This window comes from Thermobia domestica, chromosome 6 (assembly GCF_964235325.1).
Source record: "Thermobia domestica chromosome 6, izTheDome1.hap1.1, whole genome shotgun sequence".
Lineage (NCBI taxonomy): Eukaryota > Metazoa > Arthropoda > Insecta > Zygentoma > Lepismatidae > Thermobia > Thermobia domestica.
Genome location: NC_137459.1, coordinates 4823168 through 4842750, shown reverse-complemented (window position 1 = coordinate 4842750; position 19583 = coordinate 4823168). Strand labels below are relative to the sequence as shown.

General features: G+C 35.6%; 2 protein-coding genes across 8 annotated transcripts in view; one reads left to right on the top strand and one right to left on the bottom strand.

Moving 5' to 3' along the window:
• The window catches only part of Ipk1 (Inositol phosphate kinase 1), a 794094-nt gene extending 782133 nt beyond the window's left edge, over positions 1 to 11961 (top strand). For all 7 annotated transcript variants that reach the window (XM_081761268.1, XM_081761270.1, XM_081761269.1 and 4 more), the window contains one exon: positions 1348 to 11961. In XM_081761268.1, coding sequence (XP_081617394.1) covers positions 1348 to 1552 — 205 coding nt within the window. In that variant the 3' untranslated portion in view covers positions 1553 to 11961. The remainder of the gene's footprint in view (positions 1 to 1347) is intronic.
• The window catches only part of LOC145687825 (uncharacterized), a 27043-nt gene continuing 18484 nt past the window's right edge, over positions 11025 to 19583 (bottom strand). The window contains exons 6-9 of the mRNA XM_081761275.1: positions 18634 to 18740; positions 14928 to 15039; positions 14121 to 14248; positions 11025 to 13746 (exon numbers count right to left, since the gene is read on the bottom strand). Coding sequence (XP_081617401.1) covers positions 13526 to 13746; positions 14121 to 14248; positions 14928 to 15039; positions 18634 to 18740 — 568 coding nt within the window. The 3' untranslated portion in view covers positions 11025 to 13525. The remainder of the gene's footprint in view (positions 13747 to 14120; positions 14249 to 14927; positions 15040 to 18633; positions 18741 to 19583) is intronic.

Genomic DNA, 19583 nt, shown 5'->3' with positions numbered 1-19583 from the left:
TGTTTCTATTCTTTTTCTCCCTGTTTTTAACCTTCGTGACCAAGACTCCAGGGGAGAGTCGAAAGCTTGAAAGTAAATTCAGGAATTACAGAAATCTCTAAGTAGAATGTTAATTCTGCCTAATTTCATGACTACGAACAGATGCAGTTCATATATTGATTGATTGATTGTAATGTTACTTGATATTTAGCGTCCTTTTTTCAGCATGAAGGCTATATAAGACGCGAATTTACAGCTTAGGGTAGAATTCGAACCACCTACTGTGACTAGATTTCAAAGCTCTTCCATCGGAAATTGAGGCCGAGTTCCCGTGCACCAAAGCTACTCGCAGGGGCAGTACAAGCAGTGTTGTGTTGCAGTAATTCTTAACAACTGATCTTTAATTTATGAGCATATTAAGTTCCTTTCGACAGACACTTCTGTTGTACCCCATAAGGAATATTACTACTAGAAGAGTTACCCATGTCGATTTGGTCGTAAGTTAACTGAAAATATAGTGATTGGCAACCCAACATGACATAAATCAAAATTTGTGGCTCTGTAACGGTTTTAGCATTAACATGGAAAGGAACAGGAAGTACCACACCATTTTCATATATTTACAACAGAAATAAAATAATAATATGTTAGTGGTGTCTCTCAAGGCAAAACACTTTTGTTAAGGTTTCATCATATGACCTGCCTAGTGATAGCAAAATACAACAAGACAGGTGATGTTTTTCTCTTCTTCAGATATCTTAATCTAGGTTGTCATGCTGCAAAAATGTTGTAGCTGTCATTAAAAAATTTTGCAAGCCCATCTTTCTACTTACTGTTTACACATTGCAACTTTCTGAAAGCAAGAAAGGATGTGTCCATCCACGCAGTACTGCACTCTAATGGACAAATAATGAACCTTCTCATTAAAAACGTGTATTTTGGCGCGCTTCCCCTTCCCGTCTAAAAGAATCCGTCGTTTCGGAAGCGGCGAAACTTTTTGTGTCAGTGAGAGGGCGATAGCAAGTAGCAAGCAAGATGACCCACAAAGTTGCCCATGGCTTGACATCTTGCAAGATGAAAAAAATGTTGCATGTCCCAGGGTTGCAAATTTTTTTTTAATGACAGCTACAAGATTCTTTCAGTATGGTAACCTAGCTTTACCCTAAAGGCAAGGGAAGAGTATATAGATTGCAAAATTTTCGAAGAGTATTTCAAAAAACGGTACCGTAACCTCATTGGTAACAACTTCCTGAATTAGGGGGGGGGGTTGCTGTTGTAGTGTTTCTCATTCTTTGGCTAACATAAATCTGTCCATTATTATTGTGTGCTTTCCTGTAGCTCTTAGTGTTGATTTTGTTCTCTTTCCAGATCTTCCATTGTTCCCCGACAGCATCTTGTACAAGATCTTGACAAGCAAACATATGTGTTTAACATTGGTGTATCTGACTTAGACCCAAAGCCTTTATCGTGCATCGAGAAGCACCGCAAGAGAGATTGCGAGACCATCAAAGCATGTGTCGAAGGGCTAGCAACGTGTGAGGGCAAAGGAAAAGGCAAGAGCCCTTCCCATTAGATTCAAATTTTAGAAAAATAAAGAAGTATCGTAATTTCCTGATAGTACAGGATAGTTAAAATTCCCAGTAAAGAATGCAACATATTTTAACTGTGCAACTTTTTTTTTTCTTACGATGTGTGCCATGTTTATTGAAGTTGTAGACTGTATAAATGTGTATATTTTGTAATTAAGTGTAGAGTGGGTAATATGAAACGGACACTAGTCACAGAGAGGCATACGGTTTCATCCTGTTGGATACAAACCTTTTCCCCTTTTTCTCTTAATCATTTGTGGTAGACTGTGAGACATGACACAATGAATCAATGTATCCTTATTGTTGAAGACAAGTTACTCTTTAGAATCGTCATCGAAAACAACGTTTAATACGAAGATGCTCAACTAATTTGCATCGAAAAGAAATCAAGGAACAAATTGTAATGTGGCTTAAAGAAAAGAAATAAAAAACTGTATGGCATGTTTCTTTATTTTTTTAAACTAAGGCCAGTGTTGCGTGAATATACTATTTTTTAAAGAAAGCAAAGTTGCTGGTTGTATTTGAAACAGAGAATGTTACGAAGAACGTTATTTGTAAGAGAATGATATTCATAAATACCTCAAATGGTTTCAGTTTTATGTTCCCCACTTTCTTGTGGTTACGCATTCCAGTATTTTATTTTGGGTGATATTTGTTTAAAGACTGTTCTATCTTTTATAGCGAAAAAAAATAACTATTTGATTTTGTGTGTTTAAAAAAATAGGTACATATACGGATTTTTGTGATATTTTATTCCTTTTATTACTGAAATATTTGATTAAAAAAACAGCCTATTTGAATAGGTTTTGGTCACTGTGTGGTTCATGTATCAAGAGATTCTTTTGGTACAAATTACGAATACTCTACGAATAACATGTGAATAAGAATAATAAACCGTCATATCATGAAATTCTGATGTGTATGTACTGTTTCTTTTCTCATTTAATTTTGAGGTCGCAATACATGTTATCAGCCAGAGAAATGAACATTTAAAAAATAGAAAAAGTATAGGTAAAACTCGTCGTCGTATGTAACTTTGTAATGTTGAATATTTATATAATGACAAATGAATTTGCAATATTTGTAATGTACTTGCAGCGTAATATAAATATAGTTCTTTCATATAAATAATATATTGAAAGCATTCACCAATGCTTTGCGTGGTTTTATTCAAACTGAAAAGAACTTCTATTTTATCGTACTTATTTTCCCGTACGCTTTTCTGAATCACTGCATGCAATATTCATATAAACTGTACTTTACAATATACTTGGAGAACTAGGCTGGGAAATGCTCCAAATAGAATACACTAGTACAATTAATACCAAATGGTCAAGGTATAGGCAGCAAATTGAGATTAGTGGTAAAAATGAACTTTCAATTAGATTTTTAAAGATATATTTTAATGAAATGTTAGAAATTATTACCACTCATCAGTTTGATGTGGTGTTACATGTAATCTAGTTTATGTTTAGTAAAAATTATATTTATTTTAAATACGTCACCTTATCTAGGGGAAAAAAAAAAGAAAGAAGAAAACGTGGTTCCAGAATAAAGATTCATTGCGTATTCATTTACGTACGTACATCCCCATATTGGAATGCTGCAAGATTATGAATTATGAGCATCTCAATCACATTATATTTTCGTAGTAATGATGTTTAATAATGTTCATAATTGCTTCTAATAATGGAATAATGTTACCCCATCTTGAGAAAAAGGGAGTTACTACTGTATAAAGTATTGCATTTATGATTCCTATTTCTCTACATTATGATACTACATACATAATGCATGACGTTGGCAAACATTATATTATTTTAAAGTTTTCAACTTTGTGGTTCGTGGCAATTGCACATAACTATAAATCGATGTTAGTAAGTGAACCATTTATTGGCAGTCAATAGGCATTCAGAGTGCTGTACTTTGCAGCAGCTGTTTCACACAGGCAATGTATGATGTGAGACAGTGAAGTTACATTGTAGTTTTCCTCTCTTGTTCTGGAAATAAAATTGGTTCTGTTTATATAAGTCGGTGATGAGCAGAGATTCAGAGTTAATTGTTGCATCAACAATAACAATAGAGGATCATTTCCTTCTGAAAAGTTTTACGAATATTAATGGCTTTGATCTATGAACAATTACAGTGTTCCTTCTTTTTTCTTCTTTTAATGTCTCATTTTGGTAATGTATTTCTCTAGCTGGAGAAGGAGCATTAATAAGTCTTAAAGTTAATAAGGAAAGTGATGTACTTTTCATGTTGACTGTACATGATATTCTTATATGTAAACTAGCAGCGTTCACCCCGCTTCGCTGCGGTCACCCCGGAACGCAATAAACTTTGTTACTTAGATAATTTTTACTTTTTCGCTTTCAAATTGCAGTAAATGTTAAAATTATAGCGCCTGTCATTTATGTTAACCCGCCGAGTCACATGGTCATGCGGGTTGCATATAAATACGTTTATTTTTACCTATGATGAACTAATAACAAAGGATTTGTACGTATGGACACTTGAATGGTCAATTATCTCAAGACACTGGTAATTAAAAATTAAAGTGATATGATAAAAACCATCTAGGGTCCAAATCATAATAACCCCCCAAAAATGAAAGAAATTGGTTCAGCCGTATTAGCGTGATGAGTTCACAAAGGATTTGTGCGTTCTCTTTTATATATATAGATAAATTTAGGAAAGATCCACTACCTTGATCAAAAAGTTCCCGGAATTCACTCACAAAATTAAAAATACAAGTTTATTCTTGAAAATTGATGTTTTCCCCTTCGAAGTAATTCCCATCGACTGCAATGCACTTATGCGACCGATTGATCCAGTTCTCAAAACATTTATGGTACTCGATTTTTCGGTATATCCATCAGAGCCGTCTTCGAGTTTCGTATTATCTTCTCTCGGCTACTAAAGTGCGTTCCCCGTAATAGTTTCTTGAGTTGATCAAACAGGAAAAAGTCGCACGGAACTAAATCCGGTGGCTGCGAAATGGTGTTCGTTACGTTTTTTTGGTAAGAAACTTACGGATAATGATAGCATTGTGCGACGCAGCGTTGTCATGGGGCAAAATCTACGAGTTCTTTGTCAAGAGATCTGCTTTTCTTTTTTTAGGCGAATTGCTTCACGCAAACGCTTCACAACGCCCAAAACATACCCCTTGTTGACTGTCTGACTTTCTGGCAGAAATTCATGATGTACAACACCGTTGTAATCCGTTGAAACCGTAAGTATCACCTTCTTTTCGACTGAAAACGACGTGTTTTTTCGGTCTTGGTTCATTGGGTGCTCGTCACTTGTAAAGTGCTGTTTTCTTAGAGCATCATTGTCGAATCATCTTTTCAACATTTCCAAGGTCTTTGCACCATTGAATCCGCTTTTAACGCAAAATTTAATTTATATTTCTTGTTGCAAAATTAACTCCATTGCAAAAATCAAAACATGCACCCAAACAGATGTACTTAACATTTCGTCACTTGGGAGGGAATATCGCTGACAGTTGTGCAACCCACAGGAAAAGAAAAAGTCAAATCAGGTGACTGAGAGCGCCACACGGTGGTGATTCTAGGAATTTTTTGATCAAGGTATTATGGTATAAATACATAAATAGAAAGATACAAATGATGAAACCTGATCAATTTAATGTTAACCTTTTGGTTTTTAATGTTTAATTAATATAAGTCATCTGTTCTAAATTAATCTTTGATAGTAGTAATTGTAATTGAGCTGAGCGAAGCGAAGCTCTTATACTCGGGTTAGCCGTTTGGTTGTCCGCGAACTCCTCCTAGACCGTTTGGCCGATCTCAACCAAACTTAGCACGCTGATAGAGTATGTCGTGCTGAGTGACAACATAGGTCGAAATCAAAAATCCGATGTACCATCGAGGAATAATCACCAAAAACGCTTCCTCCTAGACAGTTTGGCCGATCTCAACCAAACTTAGCACGCTGATAGAGTATGTCGTGCTAAGTGACAACATAGGTCGAAATCAAAAATCCGATGTACCATCGAGGAATAATCACCGAAAAACGCTTCCTCCTAGACCGTTTGGCCGATCTCAAGAAAACTTAGCACGCTGATAGAGTATGTCGTGCTGAGTGACAACATAGGTCGAAATCAAAAATCCGATGTACCATCGAGGAATAATCACCGAAAAACGCTTGCATAGACTTAACATGGGGAAAAAGTTTTCACGCGATTTTTTTGTCAACAATTAAAAATGGCATTTATTATTGCATAATGGCCAGGAATGATTACGTAGTTTAAGCTCGCTCAGCTCATTTCATTGCAATCGGGTACATCCATTGCATTCCTAGTTTAGAATTGTTCAGCTAACTAGCAGAATGCATAGATTGTATCCAGAAAATTTCCCAAACTAATGTGTTTTGTTTCTTTGCACTCCTTATAACTTTCCTGATTCTTCCAACAACTTCACATAAACTGTAAAACATTTCGTTAATTGTAAAGGAGTACGTGGGTAATTCGCTGGCACTAACGCTTCAAAAATCTTCACCATTTGTTTCTTTAATTGAATAATAGCTATTTATAGATTCACATTGCAAAAATCTTGTAAACTTTTATTTTAGGATACAGCTGCATTTGCATGTTTACAGTTATTAAAAAGGTTCCCTTTCTTATCTCGTGACTGTACGAAGCTTTCGGGAGGGGGGGGGGGGATTGAAGATTTAATTTAAATTTTATGTCCTGCACGAATTAGTTTTTAAGTGGTAAAATACTTAGCGTGGAAAATACTTAGCGTGTTCCTTATTCAAGAACAAATAGAAACTGCTTTGTTAGTACCCGTTTTCTCCCTACGTATACCTATATAAGTCATCTACTTTTCATCATGCATTTTATATATATATATATATATATATATATATATATATATTTCAAAGTGAAGCTACATTTCGAGGTTTTACAACTTTGCATTGATACTCAAGAACCTTCTGAATTTAAAATTAAAAACTAAAGGAACTTTTAAAAGTAAGAATTGTGTAAGCATTCAGAAAATCATATTGTGTATATTCCTCATATCATATGAGAAATATCCATAAGAATATTGTGTGTTGGTAGGAAATTCCCCTTTGATCAATGGGCTTTCGGAGAACAGCATCGTGATCTCTGTGAGTTAAGTGGTGAGGTAGCATTTTCTTTTGTCTTCCATTTGACTTCTCTTAAGTTCCGTGTAATTCTTATCCTCTGTATTCGGTTAAATCAATAATCTCTAATTCGAAACATTTTGTGCATGACTATATACCTTTGCCTCCAAATTAGAATGTAAGCACTGCATCCTTTTCAAATTGTACGGATTGTAGAGAATATTGAAAAGTGTTTCATCTCAAATTACCTAAACCAAGCTTCGGTAACTCTTACCTCTTAGCTATCAAGAAAATTATCCTTTTAAGTGAGCTGAAGAATGCAGGATCAAGCAACAGCTTGCTAGCTACCGACACCATTGCAAATTTAATACAATCGTACATACATTTCTAGATATATATTTTTCATATGAATAGAAAACACATGGCCTAGTGATTTAAGGCTCTACTTGACAAACTTAAAGCATGTTCGCAAATTCGACTCCAACCCTGGACTTATATAGGTCCTCTGGTCTTGTCACCCTGTTTAATTGTCACTCGTTGATGTGCTATGTAGAACTCATTTTATAAAGTCAATAATATTGTGTTCTATGACATACTTTTTGTAACTGACAGTCGAAGACGCACCTTAAATATAAGAATAACCTCTCCGGTCATTGCTGTTCTTTGTCCATCGTCCACATATCGATTAGATAGCCGTTGTACAAGGTGAGCCAGAAGTTAAGTGACACATAAAAGGCTCTGAAGTTGGGCTCACATTGGTCATAGATGGGTTTTAGGTTGGACCAAACCCAAAATTACAATTGATCACGACGGCCGCCATGTTGGTGTCCGCTATATTGAGTAGAACTTTTTTTTTTTTCAATAGGAAGGCTGGTGTGCAACACATGTTTTTGTATTGATTTTTTTTTTTTCGCGGGAGTGCAATGCTGCTGTCCGTTTCATTCTATCACTATCCGTTCACTTATTATGGCCTGTTTTCTCTTGTTAATCCCTTCACAACACATGCTCACAAATAAGCACGTTATGCGGTAGTGGTGTGTGCTATACACCTCTTCCACTCCTCACGCACAGCTAGCAATGTCTCTGAACGAACAGCATCACAGGCAACCTGAATTCACTACACACAATGCTGTAGATTCCGGATCTTGACGGAGTACATCGTGGTGTTAAGGTGGGCCAACAGATAGAAATCCAGGAGAGCGTAGGTGGCTACTTCACCAGTTTCCAACTCCCAATCCACCTTCTAGAAAACTTCCCCACTTTTGTAATGGGGAGGGACTCCATACTGCTATAGGAAAGTTTACTATGAGCTAACGGCAAAATCTCATCATCTAACAGGTATTGATCGGCATTCAGTGTGCCGTAGATGAAGAATGAGCCAATGATCCTTGTGCCGAAAATACTACACAAACTATATTTTTCCGCCACCAACCATCGCTGATGTGCATCCAATACGGATTACTGTCATTCCAGTAGCAATTTCTGTAACTTTTCCGGACAAGTAAAAGTGCACCTACTCGGAGAACAGCATACCCATAAGAAAACCCGGGTTGGTTCCAGTTCCTCCATTGTCTATTCAACAAACTACATCGTCCTCTGTCAGATGCTGGTGCAGCTGGATTTTGTACAGATGCCACTAGTTAACAGAGAATATCCTCCATACGGACGTTCAACTCACTCCACATTCCTCGGGTAAACACTGTGTGCTACATCTGGGGTTTTGTTGAAGGAATGCGAAAACAGCGACAGTGGTTGTCTTATTTACAGAGATTTCCGGAAGACTGCTGGGAAGTTAATCGGTCACAGATCCTGTCTACCAGTGTGTGCTGATGAGTTTGACCACACCATTGTGGAAAATAGGGTTCTTATCGGAGTGTAACATGCTAAACATTGCAGCCACCACACGTGTGCTTCGATTTTCACACATCAGGATTATCTCCACACGTTCCTCGGTCGTGAGCAGGGTCAATAGCAGCCCATACACGTAAACACATGCCTGAAGAAACAGCCCGACTTGTATGAAAAATGATAAAACCACAAGCAAGTTGATCGTGTATGGCCTCGTTCATTCATGTTAAAAGTTTTCAAAATCTTCTGAAAACATGTTTGATGTTTTTGCCGTTCTGCGTGCATGTTTACCGTGTATGGGCTCGTTCATGCAAGGTGGCTGTTTTATATTTAGGTCCGCCAATCACGACAGCGGAAGAAATCACGTGAGTCTCTCCTCCGTCGCATGCCAAGGTCGTGCAGTTGCAGAAAGAAAAAGCACGCGTTTCCTCGTCCTCCACATTTCTCAAACTACTTTCAGTATGTTGGACAGCACGTTGGTACGTGTGTGGGCAAAAAATTCTTTCAAGATGCTTGATGAAAGAAACCTTTCATACATGTTGGTAATGCAAGTGCGTGCGTCTATGGCGCGCTAATGACTTGCAAATTTGGAACAGGACGTAACTAGTGAAGGGTTAGTAATGGGACAAAACGGTCAGAACCAGCAGCATTGAACTCCTGCGAAAAATTTCATATAACACATGTGTCGCATACTGACCCATAGATACCGAAAACTTGAATTTTCGACATTTATCCTTCTGTTCGTCCTGATATACACTCCGTAGAAGCCATACCGTTCAACGCGTCACAACCAAATTTTAAACGTAAGGTTTTTGTGATCCTTCGGCGGTTTTTTTTTTTTTTTCGAATTTTCTTCCTACTCCTAGAAATAAAGATAGTTTACTTAAAGGTAAAAGTTTTTAAAAAAATAAAAGAAATTCGATTTTCTCAAAAATGACACTAACAATTTTGTTAATATTTCATAAATTAATTTTCCGAAAACAACCTCATCATGTGGTATGTCATTTCTCTGGGAAAAATCGAGAGCGGGTAATTTACTTCTGGCGTGAATTTTCTTGAATTTCTATTAGAACCATTAAAGAGTTCCATAAAGTTCTTCCTTGTACAAAATTTTTTTATTATTATTACTAGAAAATTTCCGTGTCTAATATATTGATTTCATTCTACAAGTTGCTTTAAGGTTCGTTATATAAATACATAATTGTACACATTCCCTATAATTTCTAGACGACCATTTTTCCAGCTTGAAGTTGTGCTAGTATGATTTGTTTCTGTACATAAACGTTAATGTAATTAATTTTATTGTTACATGACAGAAGACCAGAATAGATATTGCGGAATATGACAGAAAATGAACAAACGTTTTTGTTAATTCTTCGTGTCCTTTTGTAGGTGAGAATGAATAAATGCAATGTAAAACTTATACTCTATACAAAATGTTTCTATTTATTGCTGTAAAAACGTATTGTGTTTTCTGTGAATTAATGGAAAACACTTTCTACATTACTTCCACAAGTGATTGTTATATTAAATAAAGTTTATATAGTAAACAATATATGTGATGATTACTATTCTGTGTAGGTTAACGAAATTATAATTTTCTCTTAATATTGTGTTAATCACATTTAAAACTAAGAATTGTGTGCTATTTCCGTTCCGTTCTAAAGATCGTTCTACCCTTAACGTGTCATGATTTTTTTTAAATGTTATTTCAGAGAGAGAACTTGATTTGTAGTAATTGCACACAAGGACTCAAAAAAATTTTGGTGATTGCAGTTATTTTTAACGTAACTGTACAAAGAGTTTACAGCCATTTATTATGTTTCCTTCCGTTTCTCTCATATGTATACAGGGTGTTTCAAAACAACACCGACAACGTTTGGGAGGTGATTCCTGCTACCAAGATAAGCAGGAGCGCCCGAAGAAAATTTTCTAAAGGGGGTCCATCTTCATGGTTGTATATTACGTCTGGTAGTTCTGGTATTTAATACACGTGGTTTGCTATATTATGTATATATTTTCGTGAACCAGAGGGGGGCCAGGTCGCACCCGGCCCTCCCCTTGGGGCGCCAATGAAGATAAGCCAAAAATTATAGACCAACCTGGGTGCACAAATGCTTCCTTTTGGAGTTATAGGCTACCGAAAACATGAAAACACTGAACTTTAAAGGTCCATAGCTCCAAAACTACGGGACCTTAGGAACTAGTATGGCCCTATACAAAAGTACATGTTTCAGAATCCTAAGGTACTCACGCAAAAAATTTTATTGAGGGAGTTTGATTACGGGCATATAATTTGAAGGACTAACCAACTACCTCTGTAAAAATTATTGCGGAAGCACCGCTGGATTCTGAATCATGGATATTTGGACAGGGCACATGCTAGTTCCTAAGTAAGGTCTTGGACCCGACTATGGTAGGTCCTGTAGTTTTGGAGCTATGAACCTTTAAAGTTCATTTTTTCATGTTTTCGGCAGCCTATAACTCCGAAATGGCGTATTTCTACACCAAGATTGGTCTATAGTTTTTGTCTTGGTGTCAGGATTAACCTCCCAAATGTTGTCGGTGTTGTTTTGAAATACTCTGTATATAGTTTTATAAACGAAGCTCGAAGACGAACGTGCAGACAGTTTGAAAGTTATAGAGAGAAAACAAGAAATGTAACAATTTTTAAAATTGTTTTATTATTTGTATTTCATGGTGGTATTCATTTGGATACACACGTATTAAGTTTCGAAACTATAAAGTTGTTAAAATTAGCTCATCATAAGAAAATAAGAAATATATTTGAACGAGTATTTGAATTTCTTTTTTATTGGAAATTTCTAGTTTTCTCCCGACTCTCATTGTTTTCATATGTAGAATATTTTGCCCTTTCCATGTCAACCCTTGTCCACAGATCTATTGCCTTCGTGATATGCTATGTAAATGAGAATGGTCCACAGTTATAGACGAATCTTTGTAAGTCCTTTTATCAAATCTTCTTGTAGAAAGTAGTACGATGATTTTTTTTTTCAACTGTTATCATCATAAGATGTGTGCTTTATTAAATCAAATTCTTTGTGATATTAAACAGAGGAATTGTGACGGTATTTGCGTCTTTTGACATTCCTTCAAATCGTCTTATTAGAAGGTGTTCTACACTGAGTTTTTTCCTTCCTGACTGTAATTTCACATTCAGACATCACATATATATATATTAAATTCTAATTCTGATGTTACGTATATATGTGGAGCTAGCGATAACTTTACATGTATATTAAAGACCAATTGAATGACTTTGGATTGAAAGATTGTTATTACTGTTTGTAATGTTCCTATGAAAGTTTGTAATTTTGGATTGCAAGGAATGTATATGACTGTATTGTTTCTATAAATCTCAGATGGATTGTAGAACTGGAACAAACCAAAGTAATAAAGACAATGGATTCTAAAATTCGCATTTTTACTTTCATATATTTAATGACGGTTTAGAACAGAATGTAGAAAGGAATGTTGGGAATTGAAATCAATTTATATTCAGTAACCAACGGTAAGTAGAAGTATTTGAAATAAAATCTCAGTGTCAGTTTTCTTCTCCAAAATTCTTTATGTAGACTTCTTTTTTTCTTTCTTTATTATATATTTGTCCAGGAGCTTCCATGTCGAGAATGGCCTAAAACAAAGAGATGCGTTGTCGCCATTATTATTCAACTTTGTTCTGGAATACGCTACAAGGAAAATCAAAGGTAGTAACCAGGGCCTAGAGTTGAATGGTATTCATCAGGTTATGGCATATGCTGATGATGTAAATTTAATAGGGGATGATAGGAGAACAGTAGAAAGAAATGCAGAGATCTTATTAAACGCTTGCAGGGACATGGGTTTAGAAGTAAATGCAGAGAAAACTAAATAAAAGGAAGTTCGTCGGGATCGTAATACGGCAAAGTATGGATGCGTTAAAATATCAAATAATACTTTTGATAAAGTGGATACTTTCAAATATCTAGGATCAATATTAACAGACCAAAACCATATTCAGCAAGAAATTCGTGTTATTATTCAGTTCAAAATCTTTTGCTCTCGCGAATTCTGTCGAGGAATTTGAAACTTAAAAAAAATATATAAAACGATAATCATGCCTGTTGGTCTGTATGGTTACGAAACATGGTCGCTTACTGTGAAAGAAGAAAATAGAATGAAAGTATTTGAGAACAAGATCCTGAGACGAATATTTGCGCCCAAGAGGAACGGGAATGGGGAACGGCGGAAATTTCATAACGAAGAACTACATAATTTATACGGTTTACCAAACATTGTTAGGGTCATCAAATCTAGGAGGCTTAGGTGGGCTAACCATGTAGCTAGTATGGAAGAAAATAGAAACACTTTCAAAGTCTTGAATGGAAGACCAATTTGGAAACGACCATTAGGAAGACCTAGGCGCAGATGGGGGAACAATATTAAGATGGATCTCGCAGAAATAGGAATACAAAGTAGAAATTGGATCCAGTTGGGTAAGGACAGAAGTTAATGGAGAGATTTTGTGAACTCCTCCCGGTTCCATAGGCCATAGAGTTAGTTAGAGTTATGGTTTCAGATGTAGTTGTGTGGCCATTTTTTTTACTTACAATGAGGCCGATTGTGTGTGAAATTGTATTGATCCAGCCTTATAAAGGGGTTCGGGAGCTTCTTAATTAAGGTACTAATCTGTTTTAGAAAGCCAAAATTATGGTAATGAGCGCTTCGTAGCGCCATGAAAGCGCTTCGTAGCGCTTCGTAGCACCTCTCATGAAGTTAAAATGCTCCGACATTAACTTGTACTTTGTAAGAAATGACTTCACCAGTTTCTATCTTATATCTTACAATTTGTAATACATTTAGTGATACAGTGTTGTGTGGTAGTTTCAGATACATTTTTTAAACAAAATTACACCTCTTGAATACGTCAGAAACCCTAAAAGCAAAGTTTCCCTATTTTTATTTTCTGTCCAACAGAGTGCTGTATTCATGAATTAGCGTTATCCCTTGGTAATAGTTTTAGTCCAATCAGGATCACTATCAGCGTAAGATGTTGGGCGTCCTCCAGTGTATCTATATTCCCATTCCGCAGCTCCCCAACCACGAATACCATTCACAGTGAACTCTGCCAGGCGTTCGACCACACGAGCCTCCCACTCCCAACCAATGTAGAACACCGGGGATTCCACAATGTTCACATGTACAAAATACATTTCTCCACCTGCAAATAAAAGCATCTGTTAATGCTACTTACACCTAGTTTGTTGTTCCTTTTATTTTGATAGAGAAACATTATTTCAAACATTACATAAAAGAATTTTAAAATAAAGAAACAAAATACTCGTACTGTGGAGCCTTAGGATTAAAGAGGGAAAAGAGAATATAGGGGAATAAATAAAATTGGAATCAATGAGGAAATCGATACATAAGAGTCGGGGCGAGGCTTTATTACTATCTATTAATAAAATTTATGTAAAAAGCATGTAAGCATATTTTTCTTTTAATATGCAATATTTTGTTCACGGGGACACTAAAATAATTAAGAGTTAACAAAATCAATGGTATTAGCATTAATGTAGCATGAAAATATGTTACCTGCTTTGAAGGAGAACGCATAATCGACTGGAGGAATCCCCTTCTCTCCATGCTGTTCTAAATCCAAATCGCATGATTGTATTGGGAGAAGAATACCATCTGCAGTGTACATGTATCCGATTTCCAATCTAGTCCGGGAACATAAAAAGACATTTGATAATATATTTTGTAATCTGTAAGCTCCATGGTATCACTTTAAGTTACAGAATATGTATTTTTGTTATATCATTCTCAGAACTTACTTTTGAAAGTTAACGGACTTAAATTTATTATAAAATGCATTATAAATCACTTTATGTAATTATAGTGTCTTAAACTAGGATTTTTTTTTTTTTAAATGCGTAATATGTCTACTGGATGAGAAACAGGCAAAAGGCTAAGAATATTCACCGCAAAAAAATATAGCAGAGTTTTCTTCTGCATCTAACAAGTAGCACTTTCGGAAGAACCTTCTTCCTTCATCAGTTTGCTTAAAATTCAAAAAGGAATATGGAAAGGTAAAAAAGAAAAAAGCTAAAAGGATTAAGAAATGTGAAAAACAAATTTTCTTCAAAAATTTAAACACATGGTAATAGGCACTCAGTGTCATTGTACACTGTTGTTCGCTCTTTTCTTTTCTTGCTTTCCAGATAGCAAGAGTATGTAGTGAAAGGATTACTCTAAATAATATTTATTTCTCTCCTATCCAAATTAAGTATGGGAGTAATATGATTCTTTGATTTTCTTTGATTCCTTGAAATGTCTACTGGATATTTATACCCAAATCGAAGTCCTCTATAATAGATTTTAAAATATATATGCACACACCTTGATAATATTAGAGGTTGGGAGACCACTCCTACACATATACGAACGCCATTTTCAAGTGTTATCATGTGTAGCCCATAACGGTGGAAGTTTTTCCATTCACGTTGGTAACCTAAACAAAAGGGAAATACAGTAAAATTACTATTATTATCTTTAGAAACAAGTAACAAGAATTTTATATAAATATTGATATTAATATCCAACATTACGTGATCGACTGCGAGATTTTCACGAAAAGACAAGAAACTCATTTCATGCATACATACAAACACAAAATATCAGGTTTATCAATTCTGATCTAAACTTTTCCTCAATTGTAAATATATAACACGATACTCAACTGAACTTAAGTATTAGGGTAGTGAGAATGAAATATCCACCTTAAATGTGTCACTTCTAAAGAAAGAAGAAAACAAAAAGACAGCTGTGATACCTGGTTAATCAAAATAGACGCCATCTGCAACAAAAAAATTCTGCCATTTTTCAGCCAACGATTGGGATCCCTGGTGAAAGAATTTTGGAGTCTGCGATCCCAAGAAGTTCTCAACCGCAGGTTGTACCGCGTAATCATTAGCAAAATGCCAGAAGAGGTGGTAGTCAATTTGAGAGATATCGGAGGAATACAATGGGTGAGGAATGGGTTACTACTGGAATTTATAGAAAGCCTGAACCGTATTTTGCGTGACACATGAGCATTCTCGTCCAGCATGAGAACAACACGTCTGTTGACTATTGCTGGATACTTGCTGACAAGTTTGCTATGCATTTCGTGGAGTTCAATACCCCTACGATCTGTCTTGATTGAGTTACTTCGCCTAGGAAAGACATGATGGATCACTTCCACATAGATCATCATACCACCAACATCTTCAATGGGTGGAGAGGTTTTGTATCAAACCGTTCTTGATGTTGGTCATGATCAAACCATTGTCAAAGAAGATCCATTGTTTATCTGGAGTGACAAAACCGATTCAGGATCTTTTTCGGTTATTCCTTACACCCAGAGAACAGGTAGCGGTTCTTGTTTGTGTCAACTCATCTGCGTTTGTAGGGGGTGAAATGAAAAAAAAAAAAAAAAAAAAAAAAAAAAAAAGAGCATTCTTATACTATTCATGGTAATAATTTCGAAAATATGTGCATCCAGTTAGGGAAGTCAGGGTAACAAATTGACATTGTCAGTTGTTTTAATTAATTTAGCTTATTGATAAGGCTCATTTTTTTCATTTTTTATCGTAAACATTCTTTATTGGCTGTATGTATTCAAAATCTTTGAGTTTTACGCCTCACGGTTATGCCAGTTAGGCTAAAGGAGACGGTGATGATGAGAAATGAAGAAATGGTGGAATGAAGAAAGTGGGAGGAAATGGGAGAACCCCGAGAAGACCCACCCACACGGTGCTTGTCCACCACAAAGTTCAATTGGCGCGAGCTGGGGTCGAACCAAGGACCCCATACATCAGAGGCGAACGCTCTATCACAGCCACCGCGGCCCCCTGTAAGTATTCAACAAGCTTATTAAGCATATAACAGACGAACCTCATTCGGTGTGCCAGGATATTGATTGGGGGGCCGGAACCACATTTACCACTTGCGACCAGTATTCCCCCAGATCTGCAGTCACCGATTTTTGTCAGATAATGTTATTGTTACTGTCTTTAAGACGACGACCTCACTATAAGTATGCTTCACCAAGTCAGGTGCTTATCATTTTTCCAAACGGTTAACGACCTGAGCAGATGGAGAAGATGGGTGCATCAGCAGGATGGGAAATGAAATACATAGGCGAAGAAACAACACAATTGAATGAATTTGTAGAAACCCATTGACAAAACCTGTAAGTAAAACCTGGTGTTGTAACCACTTGTGACGAAAGCGATTTTGCAGCCGGCACAGAACTAAAAAATGCGCCCTCCTATGAAAATGCAATCTCATAACTTGACCCCCACACCTCGGGCATCCGGGACCGTACTCGGCGCCATTGGTTATGACCATCCTTTTCTAAGGCAGTGATTTGTTTTCATTTAACGTCTAGTCATATATATATATTAAGGGTATTTCGTGAGTTTGAAGGTTTCTCGAAAGCTCCCTTAGCCTCAGTGTATAATCATGGCACGTTAAACGAAAAAAAGTCCGAAATTGTTTTGACAAGATTTGACAGTAGATATCAGATGCTGTTTTGTAATTATCATTGATTTTTTTTTCAATTTCTCACTCATTTTCTTTAGTTATAGACGTAGTTACTATGTTGTTTATTATCCGTTGTGTGGATTATTACGATGTGTTGCAAACCAATCCTTTTGAACAAAGGTTTAAATGAGTGTTAATGTTGAAAATTTAATTTGTCAATTATAACTTCTTATCAGACATCAGACTTCTCTTTAATTTTACTTGAAACAACAAAGTATGGTAATCGTAGCAAAAAATAAATAAAATAAAATAAAAATGAAAATGAAATAAAATTCAAGATTTCAACGGATTTACAGGTTTCATGGCCTCTATTATTATGTATTCCGCCTTTTGCAGGTCCTGGGACTAATAGGGTTTATTATTATTATTATTATTATTATTATTATTATTATTATTATTATTATTATTATTATTATTATTATTATTATTATTGGTTTGGGCCTGAAAAATGTTTGTTTCACGTTTCTCGATCTTAAGCTTCCTCTTTTTAACTCCCAATATTTTCTTCTATTTTTGAAACCATCCATCAGTTGTGTTCTTCTTCTTCTTCTTCTTCTTCTTCGCTTTCCTTCTATGGTAGTATGAAGAAGACAATTTCTTCGTAAAATTTATCCAATTCAATTGGCCTTTCTACGAAGGATGATGGCTAGAAACGTCCTCTTCTTTCCTATCCGTTTTAAAACATCTTCGTTTATTAGTTTTTCTGTCCATTTTATCTTCCTCCAGTACCACATTTCGAAGCTATCTAAATATTTCATCTCCAATTTCGTCATGTCCAAGTCTCTGAACAATACAGTGCAATGCTCCATATATAGCACTCGACCAACTTATGACAATTCTTGACTTGATCTCTTTGGCGTCTCTTGTCATAATATTTCCCAGATACTTAAAATATATATTTGACATGTGAAATACCATTGTACTTATGCGAAAGACCATTGTACTTTCTCTCAGCAAACTAGGGTAAATAGGGTGGTTGTTTCCCGATGCTTTCGATTCCGCAGTATCCCATCTGTTAAAGTCACTCTGACCACGCTTAGGACTAATGTTCAAATTACAATACCAATTACTCCGCCAACTTAACTACTCGAGAAATGCTGCTTTAGTCCAAAACATTCTTCCTCTGGCTCTCCATTTAGATCAATTTGGTAGACTCTTCTGGTAGTGAACTATTGCCGACATAGCTCTAAATTTCACTTCAGTACGCAATTCTCCCCACCCGACACATAAGTGTATTCATAAAGGTGGTGTGTAGCAGGGAAGTTTAATTTGTACAGTATGGTATAAACCATTATTTAATTTAAGAAGTGCCACGATCAACTTTTCTACGACGGTCCGTATCTTTTACGATATTTTCGTATACGATTCTTTTTTTTTTTTTTTTTTTTAAATAAAATTCTCATAAGAACATTATTGGTTTGTATATATAAATTTTTAAAAAAATAATAGACATATAACTTTCAATATATTGGCCTTGATAGGTCTGGTTCTAAATACCGTTAACAAGAAACTGTCTTACCGTAACTATGATCTCTTATCGAATTTAATTGAATCTCGTATGATGTGTCGTTAATTGTTAATTTTCCAGTAATATCCCCATGTTGTTCGTAGTGTGTTTGGTGCGCTCTGAAAAGTTAGAACATAAAATCTTCAGTAGAAGAAAGTAACTAACATCAATAAAGAATAATTCTTTTAAAAAATGATGCATTTATTGACAAAGTTTCAGGACATCACAAGAATACCGACTTTTGAAGCTACAAAACAAATCCTACTCTATTTGTAGAATCTGAAAAGAAATTGTGAAATGAACAAAGCAATTTAACTCGTAAAGTTATATTTTAATAACCATTTTGGTGATTTCTAGGCTACTAAACACATAATGTGCTTCATTTAGTGTATTTTTCCCCCTAGAAAAGTTAATTTCAAACCTTTTAAGAAATTATTTGGTTCATGATCAAATACTGACAAACGAACTCGTCAGTTCTTTTTTTGACGACGTCAGTACTAGTCAATCAGTTATATTGGCGAAGTTGTAACTTTTCGTCAAGGGAAACATAATATGGCGCCTTGGTGACTTACTTACCATATTCGTCCTTGCTTTTGCACAATAAAAAAAGTTACTTTTCTGTCTGTGTTTTTCTATTTTATACCTTTATTTGAAAAATAAACACACTGCTGACAATATAAAAACACATTTACACGTGACGTTTCGATCTTCTAGCCAAGATCCTCATCAGAGTGTACGTCTGATAAGGATCTTGGCTAGAAGATCGAAACGTTACGTGTAAATGTGTTTTTATTAAATAAGTGCAGTCTTGTTCAGCAATGTGTTTATTTTTCTGATTTTATTTGCAAGACGTATGACTATGATTCTGTACCTTTATTTGTGAGCTCGAAAACGTAAGTATTTGGTGCAAGAATGTAATGTCATATAATGGTTTTATTTGTTTAAGGATTATAGTTTCGAAA